The sequence below is a fragment of the Danio aesculapii genome, chromosome 22 (assembly GCF_903798145.1).
Source record: "Danio aesculapii chromosome 22, fDanAes4.1, whole genome shotgun sequence".
Taxonomy (NCBI): Eukaryota; Metazoa; Chordata; class Actinopteri; order Cypriniformes; family Danionidae; genus Danio; species Danio aesculapii.
This window is the reverse complement of record NC_079456.1, coordinates 32433122-32443367: the sequence shown is the minus strand read 5'-3', so window position 1 is coordinate 32443367 and position 10246 is coordinate 32433122. Positions and strand designations below refer to the sequence as shown.

General features: G+C 33.7%; 1 protein-coding gene across 2 annotated transcripts in view; it reads left to right on the top strand.

Annotated features, from left to right (window-relative positions):
- Positions 1-2242: 2242 nt before the first annotated feature.
- senp7b (SUMO specific peptidase 7b) overlaps positions 2243-10246 on the top strand; it is a 61264-nt gene continuing 53260 nt past the window's right edge. Inside the window, exons 1-5 of one of the 2 annotated variants that reach the window (XM_056448137.1) lie at positions 2243-2391; positions 4892-4996; positions 7430-7530; positions 8480-8641; positions 8768-8859. In XM_056448137.1, the coding sequence (XP_056304112.1) occupies positions 2350-2391; positions 4892-4996; positions 7430-7530; positions 8480-8641; positions 8768-8859 (502 nt within the window). In that variant the 5' untranslated portion in view covers positions 2243-2349. Of the gene's footprint in view, positions 2392-4891; positions 4997-7429; positions 7531-8437; positions 8642-8767; positions 8860-10246 lie in introns of both variants that reach the window. The other variant, XM_056448136.1, reaches the window with a different exon arrangement.

Below are 10246 nucleotides of genomic sequence, written 5' to 3'. Positions count from 1 at the left end.
ATAATAAAAATAACCTTAAATATATTTCGAACTATATTTCAGTGTCAGAAAATTGCTTTATTTGCTGATTCAGTTGCTTTAGTAGCAAATTAGTCTACTGTATATAATGGATAATTGATGACAGGTCATTGATTTATTATAATGGCCAGTGTTGTACTACTGCGGTCAGGCCAGCACAGCTGCCAAGTCAAAAAGAAAGATGCGTCATTCTAGAATTATGCAAAGGTATTTCTGCGGTCGCTCATATACTGCGCATTACGGTAGAGCGCCAGAGAACTGAACTAATTATAAATAAATTTGCTGCTAACGCATATTTGTCATGACACATCAGCGTCTCTCACTGACTGATTTTGAAATATTAAATAATAACGAACAAAAATGAATGCAATTAAATAACCGGAATTTCGAGGCTACTTTCTCACTTTATGCGTAATTACAAAATAAAAGTCATTAAAATGCCATAAACCAGGGGCAGGAAACCTATGGCTCGGGCAATAATATCCAGCTGCGGGTGGCTCTTTGACCAAAAGTATGTGGCTCTCAAGCTGTCTCTCTTCAATAATATTATAAAGTTAAAAAAATTAAAACTGTCACTAAAAATCTGTTTTCTATTGAAAATACAGTTACAATTTCCTTTATAGTGTATTTTTACAGCAAAATGAATAAGGACTTTAAAATAAAAGAATGTTTCAATCAATGCACATATGTGGCGCTGTGGTTTAACTTGAATCGTGACACCAAGGGCGAGCAACTTACATTTTTATGGTAACCTCACACATGTAAATTCAAAACTTTCAAGTGGTGATGGCAAAATGAAAAAATATATATAAACTGTCCTTTCTTTATACATTGTGATGCGTCATATTTGCTTATTTTTGAATTGTGCATTGACATGCAAAATAAAGGTTTTATTATATACATCCCCCCCCACCTCCAATGGCTCTTTACATAAATTCATTGATAAAAAAATCAGGCTCTTTGCTGAAAAAGGTTCCCGACCCCTCCCATAAACGATACTGCTTTTTCACTGTTTTAAAAAATGTATATTAATAAAACGAATTGATTTCACAAGCCAATCACATTAGATTGATTGTAGACATTCCCACAGTGACAACTAACCTTTTTCATGACCATCTGATGTGGATTTATAAAATAAAAACCCTTTACACAAAACACAATTTGGCCAGATTTACATTAAACTGATTACCACAGTGTCGACTAAACTGTTCCATGGAAAAATAAATTCGCAAGGAATTAGCAATAAAATTCCATACATATATATATATATATATATATATATATATATATATATATATATGTATATATATATATATATATATATATATATATATATATATATATATATATATATATATATATATATATATATATATATATATTTCAGCCAGTTATTTTAAAGGATTCATTAAGTAATCCATAATATGTATCCCAAAAAATCATGCACCTGTCAGATTTGGAGCTTTTTGGCTTTTCATAAAGCATTCTTTCTGTTGAATATAAAGAAAACATCCAACATAATTGCACACTATTGCACTTTATAAATAAGTGTCTGTGGATTTCAATTACAATTTTGAAAGGGTGCTTTCTCCAAATTCACTTTTGTTTTCTCATAAATCTCATATCTATTTTATTTATATCTATTGTAAAGGGTTTTTACTAGGGGATATGTTCATATACAATTTGCATGATTATATACATCCATATAACATTATTCTACTATCTATGTATTTGTTTATTTGCTTTTAGCATTTTCTCCGAATTATGGGCCAATAAAAAGAAATTCCTGAAATCCCCCTGTGTAAAAACCATCAACTTTAAGGTAAAAGAAAACTGGCTTAAAGTTTGTGCTGTAATTGTATGCAATTATTAGACTAATTAGGCTAAGAATTTGCATGTTTAAACTTAGCATCTTAGAAATCTGGTTATACAAAAAAGGTTTGCAAATCTTAATGCAATCAGTCAAGAGGCGTAGTACAGAGAAAACTACAGCATTCATTTATTTCTTGCCTGAGTAATATTTATAACAGACTTCCCAGTAGGCCTACAGTGCGAGAAAACAAGTACCAGTACCAGTAAAATACCAGAAGATTGCAGCAATGCAACGCAAAGGATGCAAACTGCCGCTGAAAAGCCTACAGTGCGGAAGATGGCGCTGCAAAATCTCCCCCCACAACCGCCAAACATCAACAGCAGCAGCAGCAGAAGAAGAAGAAGAATCGGGAAGAACGTCGCACATAAACAGAAGGAGGGATGCCGACTTCTTAGTGCACTTATTGATGCTTCTGCTAATAGAAATGATTTATCAGTGCCTTCACCGTTTCAAAATCCATGCCTGATACTTACAGAGAGAGCTTCAGACAGGCTTGTGCTGTAAGTATGGCGTATGTGAAGTTTAGAAGACCAAAATCAGCTCAGATGTGTAATGTTAACATTCATGGAGTGCAACAACCAAAGATAAACACAAGGGTTGATATTAATCACGTTCATAATATGTTCCCCCTCATATGATAGCGTGTAGCTCGCGCACGGTGCTTTATATGTTTTGTTTTGTTTGTATTTTGATAAATGAAAAGAGGGATTGGGGTCTTTTTGAGCCGTATAAACATTTACACAATATTTAAAATCACAGACAGACGTCAATGAGATATTTTAGGAGGTTTAGGTTCAGTGTAGTAGAATTTTGTTATAATGGATTTTACTGATTTCATTGCTTATAACATTTTAGAATCAAAACGTCAATCCCTCAGCTTGAAAAATAATAAGTATGGACGGCAGATATATTAGAAAATAGTTCCCATGTCTATCTGTTTGTCTGTCTATATGTGTATGTTGTCCAAACTTTCTGTTTAAGTAAACAAAAGTAACACACATATAGAAAAATAAATAAATCCAAAAATAATACTTTTAATGTGTAAATGGTTTTTGAATACACTCTATCATAGTAATATTGTATTAATATATTTTAAAAATATTGTTATCAAATTTAGCACACTGATTTGTTGATGCTGATGTATCCATGTGATCATTGAGGTAAAGTTGCTTTTATTTTCGCACATTCAAATTTTTTCCTTAATAATATAATTTCCGAAAAGCATTATTTGCAGATTATACATAGGGAATTCATATTGGCAGCCAATGGCTATCAAAGTACAATGCTGGTCACGTCAAATAAATGGTGCTAATGTTGTTTTGAAGTCATACTTGCATGAAATTTCAGGCCGTATATTTATAGAGTATAAAACTATATAGGGACCATGTCTCAAGTTGTAACTGAATGAATGTGGTAATATAAAACCAACTTTACCTCAATCATGTGATCGGTAACTTTAAAGACATTACCTTAACGTTTAATGATGTCAAGTAAAATTTGAGCTCAAAGCTCAAACATTTATAGTTTAGCATCTGAAAAGGTTGGGGAAACGCATAGAAATATCTAATTTAATTATTAAAAACAGTTTTTATTTTTACGTTGTAAAAGATTAGTTGATAAAAATTAATAAAACCCTTAAATTCATTTAGTTAATGTATTAAATGTTAAATGAACTGCAAAAATGGCTTTTTTTTGCTTGTTTGTCAATATTTATGTCTAAACATAAAAAAACTAATTTGCTTGAGATGCAATTTAGATAATTTATGATTTTATCACACGATAACATATATCTTTGTTTTTCTGAACGCACTGGCAGATATTTGTTCTTGTATGAATCATACATTTAACAGATTTTCTTATTGTTTATTGGTTCTCTTTACTTGGTCTTAATAATTTCTTTTAAAAGTTTGTTACCTTTTAAATAAATTGCCCTTAATAAAATAAAATTTAATTCATACTTCTGAAAACCTTTTTAAACGCATGCATGCACACACACAATAATAAATGAAGCTGATTTTTTTATATGCTGTTTTAGAAACTAATGCATTATAAAGGGCTCTAACTGGTGCACCTGAAATTTCGACTGCATCGCATTAAACATAACACCCTTCGCTATTTATGATTGGTTTAAACTAGGACGTCACCTATTGAATTCATTCATACATTCATTCATTCATTTTCTTTTTGGCTTAGTCCCTTTATTAGTCTGGGGTTGCCACAGCGGAATGAACCGCCAACTTATCCAGCATATGTTTTATGCAGCGGATGCCTTTCCAGCTGCAACCCATCACTGGGAAACATCCATACACACTCACATACACACTTCACACACATACACTATGGACAATTTAGCCTACCCAATTCACCTGTACTACATGTTGTTGGACTTGTGGAGGAAACCGGAGCACCTGTAGGAAACCCACACCAAAATGGGTAGAACATACCAACTGACCCACCCGGGGCTTGAACCAGCGACCTTCTTGCTTTGAGGAGAACGTGCTACCCACTACGCTATCGCGACACCCACTAAACAAAACTTTCTTTAGATTATTTAGATGTTCGTCACATTTTAAAAACTCATTTCTTTTCTTATTTCATCCTTATTTAGAGCCTTTATTTCTTATCATGTACCTGATAAGTACCTGAAAGCAGCAGACATAGCGATTGCCGTCTACTGTAAACTAACAAGAGTCTGTTTTTAGCTGCTGATGGACATAAAGGCAAGAGGTGTGAAGTGCGTGTGCTGACGAAGCTGTGTGTTTTATTCTGATTAACCGCTGTGATGAGTTGCTGACGGCGGCTCATATCAAATCACTCTAATCAAGCGTGCCAGACATGACCTAATGTGTCTCTATTCTGTTGAACCACAGTTGTGGGAGACATTTTAAAAAAAAAATTATTTGCCCTGGAATGGCTGGTGGCACTGGTGCAAACTCAGATTTTTTTTAGTTGCACCATTAAGAAATTAGGTCACACTTATTACAGTTACTTTTTTTGCAGATGGCGGTGTCCTTTCGAATCCCCAAAAAGAAGCAGCCATCAGATTCCTGCAGTCTTGACATGCAGTCTCCGCTTTCTCGACTGCAGGGCGATAATTCACAAAAGGTAAGAAATGCCAAAAATCACACCATAGAGAACAGGTTATCTCCTTAAAAAGTTAACCGAACCACTGGTTTTGTGTAAAGCTGCTCCTTTTGCTTATTTTACAAGTCAGTGCATCACATTTTTTGTGTCCGCATCAAAATAAAATGTGCAAAAGTATTTTTATAAAAATTTGAGATGTTACTGTTTTAATAAAAGCTTATTTTGCTTACAGAAGCTGCATTTAAAATTCAGTAAAAACTGTAAAATTGTACAATGTAAAAAAACAATATAAAAGAAAATGTAATTTAAAAAAATAGCAAATAAATGCTGTTATTTTAAACTTCTTTTCAAAGAGTCCTTAAGCAAAAATACAGTTTCCACAAAGCTCTGAAGCAGGAAACAATGTTTTCAGCACTGGTTATTGTAAGAATCATTAGTAATGATTTTGCACCAATAATAATTTATCATAATAAATCAGATAGTCATAATATTATCCTGATTACCAAAGGATCATATCACAGAAATAAAGCTGAAATGAATAACATTTTGTAATAATGTACTTTTAAAAAAAATGTATATATATATATATATATATATATATATATATATATATATATATATATATATGTGTATGTATTGTGTTAATATTTTTTGTTATGTTATTTATTGATTTATTTCATTTTCTTGGAACAATTTGGACAGTTTTTATTGTATTTTTAATTTAAAAAATGTAGCCTTGGTGAGCAGAATTGTCTTTTAAAGAAAAAAAAAAACATTCTTTTGACTTTTAGTGCACATGGAGAGCATATTAAATAAAAGCGTAAACTGTAATGTTTTTAAATAATTTTAAGGAAATACACTGTAGGAATATGAGTGAAATAATGTTCATTTGACATTTAGTGGAACAGATATATTTACGTAAAAAATAAGTAATATGCCTATTCTGGCCTGTGTATAAGTGATCATGTTAAATGTTGTTATATTTTAGATGATTTTTGCTGACAAATGGGTGAAGACTGTGGTTTGATGGATAGTGACAAAGTTTAAAGATTTAAAATCTCAATTATTTAGTAGTTTGCGGTCAAACTGTGATCCAGTCTTTTAGGGCTCTATTTTAACAATCTAGTCACAAAGTCTAAAGCGCATGATGCAAAAGCATTAAGGACCTGTCCGAATTTTGCTTTTTTAATATGCTCTGCGCATTTTGAGCATAGCGTGCATTGAACCAATCAGAGTCTCATCTCCCATTCCTTTTAAGAGTCAGTTGCGTCGCACCATGGCGCATTTGCTATTTACATGGCAGACTTTGTAAGTCGAAAAACTGAACGCTTCAATAGTGAGCCAACGGTTAAACAGACCATCTGCAGCGCAAGGATAAAGAATTAGCCACCTCCATTCGGCCTCTTTACTTTCACTTTACTTATCTTTAACTCTACTACTTTACTTTTGTGGATAAGGAAACAGTGTTGTACACACTCCACTGAAGACATCCATTAGCCTACATATTTAATTTAGTTTCTTAAAGGGCAAATATTTGTTTCTAAACTATTTCTAAATTCAGTTCTAATTTCCAGCAAATAAATAACTGAGTTATATCATAACACACTTTTTTTTTCTTATGCCCCATATGGTCATGCGTTTGTCTCCAAAACACGACAGGTAGACAAATCTAAACTCGTTTTTATTAAAACAAATATAAATATGCATGTAATAAATACTACTACTAATAATAAAAACATTATACAATTGCAAATTGTCATGAATAAACTGAAAAAAGTCCTCTGACATGAAGAAGGCATGGATGCAGTGGTTTTTATATTGATGTAGAAAATAATAATTTTTGTAACATTATAATCTTTCATTTTTTTTTCATATGTAAAGATACTTGTGTATTGCTCTACATCCTGTGTGTATAAAGCAATGTGTAAGCATTTTAACCCACATAGGCGCAAAACTAAAACGCTCTGTGCTGGACTTTAGACCAGCTTTTAATTGGTTTTAATTGGTCAATGGCACCATTTCAGTTCCTCAAATTAGCAACGTGCCAACACGCCTGTATTTTAGACCAGCACACCCTTGAGTCCAAAAAGTGGCGCAAATGGATTTGCTATTTAAACAGCGTGTTGCAAAACATGAAAATTACTGTTGCGCTGGTCTGAAAATAGCCACATATCGCGTCAAACAAGTCTTGCACCTTATTGCGCCAGGTGTATGATAGGGCCCTTAATGTCAACTAACGATTTTTTTTTTCTGATATATAATCTATGATATTATAATAGGGGTTTTCTGTAAATCTTTATAAAATGTGTGATAATTATAGTTTTTTACACAAACAAACACACAGAGACACATACACATTATTATTAAAGCTATATTAAAGCTGCATTACACTTTCTTTTTTGACTCTCGTTTTAATGCCAGAATACCCTTCTTTCTTGTTTTTTTTCCCCACAGAATCAATGGGGTTCTGTCACATTTAATGGAAGAACGCCTCATAAATCCAGTTCTAATGAAAATATGCTGTCAAAGGATAGTCAGAGAAGAGATTCATTGAGGTGAGACTTCATTCGAATGGTTTGAAAGTTTAGAAATCAACACTAGATGGAGTTGCTTACTCATTTTAAAAGTAGTGTTGGATGTTTCAGACAAAGCTTCACTGGTGCGCTACTGGTCAAAACACTTCAATGAATGTTTCTTGAGACTTTTATTTGATTAGAAATATAGTATAATCAATTAATTGAAATATTGTTAATGTAAAAAACTAGTCTCAGAATATTTTATAGTGTAATTCATTCCTGTCATGCAAAGCTGAATTTTTACCATCATATGAAACTAAAGAAATCTGACATATGGTGCTTCATTAAACACTCTGTTTATAGTAATGGAGTGTATTGTCATCAATTGTTAAAACATATTTGGCTGCTTAATATATTCATGGAGAGCATAACATGTTTTATATTAAATCAGCATTTTGGAAGCATTTCTGAAGGATCATGTGACCCTGAAAACTGAAATAATGATGCTGAAAATCTGACTTAATATACAGAAATTAATAAAGTGCAACAAAAGGAGGTTTTCTTTCCATTAAAAAACCTTTATGAGACGCTAACAAGCCCTAAATCTCAAAATTGGCCTGCAGTGTCTCAAAATTGTATGCTTGTTAATGCTGTCACGCGATTAATCACAATCAAAATAAAAGTTTCTATTTCCAAAATGTATTTGCACGTACTGTGTATATTTTGGTGTATATGATATGATTATACGAAATATTTGTTTGCATTTATATATAATATAATAACAATATTAAATCAAAATCGAAATATGGATGTAAATATATTTTGTTTGTATTTTATATACAGGATGTGTGTGTATTTTTACACATATACATAAATGTACACATATATGCACGCATATGTATATTTATTTGTTTATATGTAATTATAAATCTTTATCTTGTCTTAGCGGCGAAAGTCGGTCATCTGACTTGCGTTCTCCAAATTCCAGAAGAGCCACAGGTGGACGGTTAAGCTTTAAAATGAACCATCAGCCAATAAAAATCAGCCCTGCTCGAGTGAACGGGATGCCCTATAAGGTGTCGGATACATCTGGCTTTAGGCCTCAGTGTCAAACTCCCACCACAGCACAAGACTTCACTGCAAAAAACAGGTGAGAGTCAGTGTGAATGATGGGATCTCGTTGGTGGTTTGAAGGAACAAATTTTGGTAGTGGGGTTTGTAATATATTTATGTGTGTCTCTGTCTCTGTCTCTGTCTCTGTGTCTGTGTGTTTCAGTTGGAGACCCAAAAGAGCATCTGATACACTTCTCAGCCATGATGAGAACCATACAGAGGCTCCACAATGCTCTGCTTTCAAGATTCACAGAGGTATGTCACTGTTATTTTGTATGAAAATGTATACACACACACACACACTTATGTACCTATGTATGTATGGATAAAAAAAATCTAAATTTTGTCATTATATCTATATACACTCACCGGCCACTTTATTAGGTACAACTATCCAACTGCTTGTTAACCCAAATTTTTAATCACCCAATCACATATCATCAACTCAATGCATTTAGGCATGTAGACATGGTCAAGATGATCTGCTGAAGTTCAAACCGAGCATCAGAATGAGGAAGAAAGGTGATTTAAGTGACTTTGAATGTGGCATGGTTGTTGGTGCCAGATGGGCTGGTCTGAGTATTTCAGAAACTGCTGATCTACTGGGATTTTCACGCGCAACCATTTCTAGGGTATACAGAGTATGGTCCGAAAAAGAGAAATATCCAGTGAGTGGCAGTTCTGTGGGTGCAAATGCCTTGTTGATGCCAGAGGTCAGAGGAGAATGGCCAGTCTGGTTCCAGCTGATAGAAAGGCAACAGTAACTCAAATAATCACTCGATGCAACCGAGGTCTGCAGAAGAGCATCCCTGAACGCACAACATGTCGAACCTTAAGGCGGATAGGCTCCAGCAACAGAAGACCCACCAAAATTGGATAATAGAAGATTAGAAAAACGTTGCCTGGTCTGATGAGTCTCAATTTCTGCTGCAACATTCGGATGGTAGGGTCAGAATTTGGCGTCAACAACATGAAAGCATGTATCCATCCTACCTTGTATCAATGGTTCAGGCTGCTGGTGCTGGTGTAATGGTGTGGGGGATATTTTCTTGGCACACTTTGGGCCCATTAGTACCAATTGAGCATTGTGTCAACGCCAAAGCCCACCTGAGTATTGTTGTTGAACATGTACATCCCTTTATGACCACAGTGTACCCATCTTCTGATGACCAGCAGGATTACATGTCATAAAGCTCTTAACATCTCGGACTCGTTTCTTGAACACGACAATAAGTTTACTGTACTTAAATGACCTCTACAGTCACCAGAACTCAATCCAATAGAGCACCTTTGAGATGTGGTGGAACGGGAGATTGGCATCATGGATGTGCACCCGACAAATCTGCAGCAACTGTGTGATGCTATCATGTCAATATGGACCAAATATCTCTTAGGAATATTTCCAGTACCTTGTTGAATCTATGCCACGAAGGATTAGGGCAGCTCTGAAGGCAAAAGTGGACCCAACCAGGTACTAGTAATGTGTACCTAATAAAGTGGCCAGTAAGTATATTAATATACATTTATTATAATATTTACATTATTATTAATAACAACAGCAATAATAGTATTTATTGTTTTTGGTGTCTTACTTTTAATGTAAATTATTATTTTTTATTAATACATTTGCAGTTAAATATTA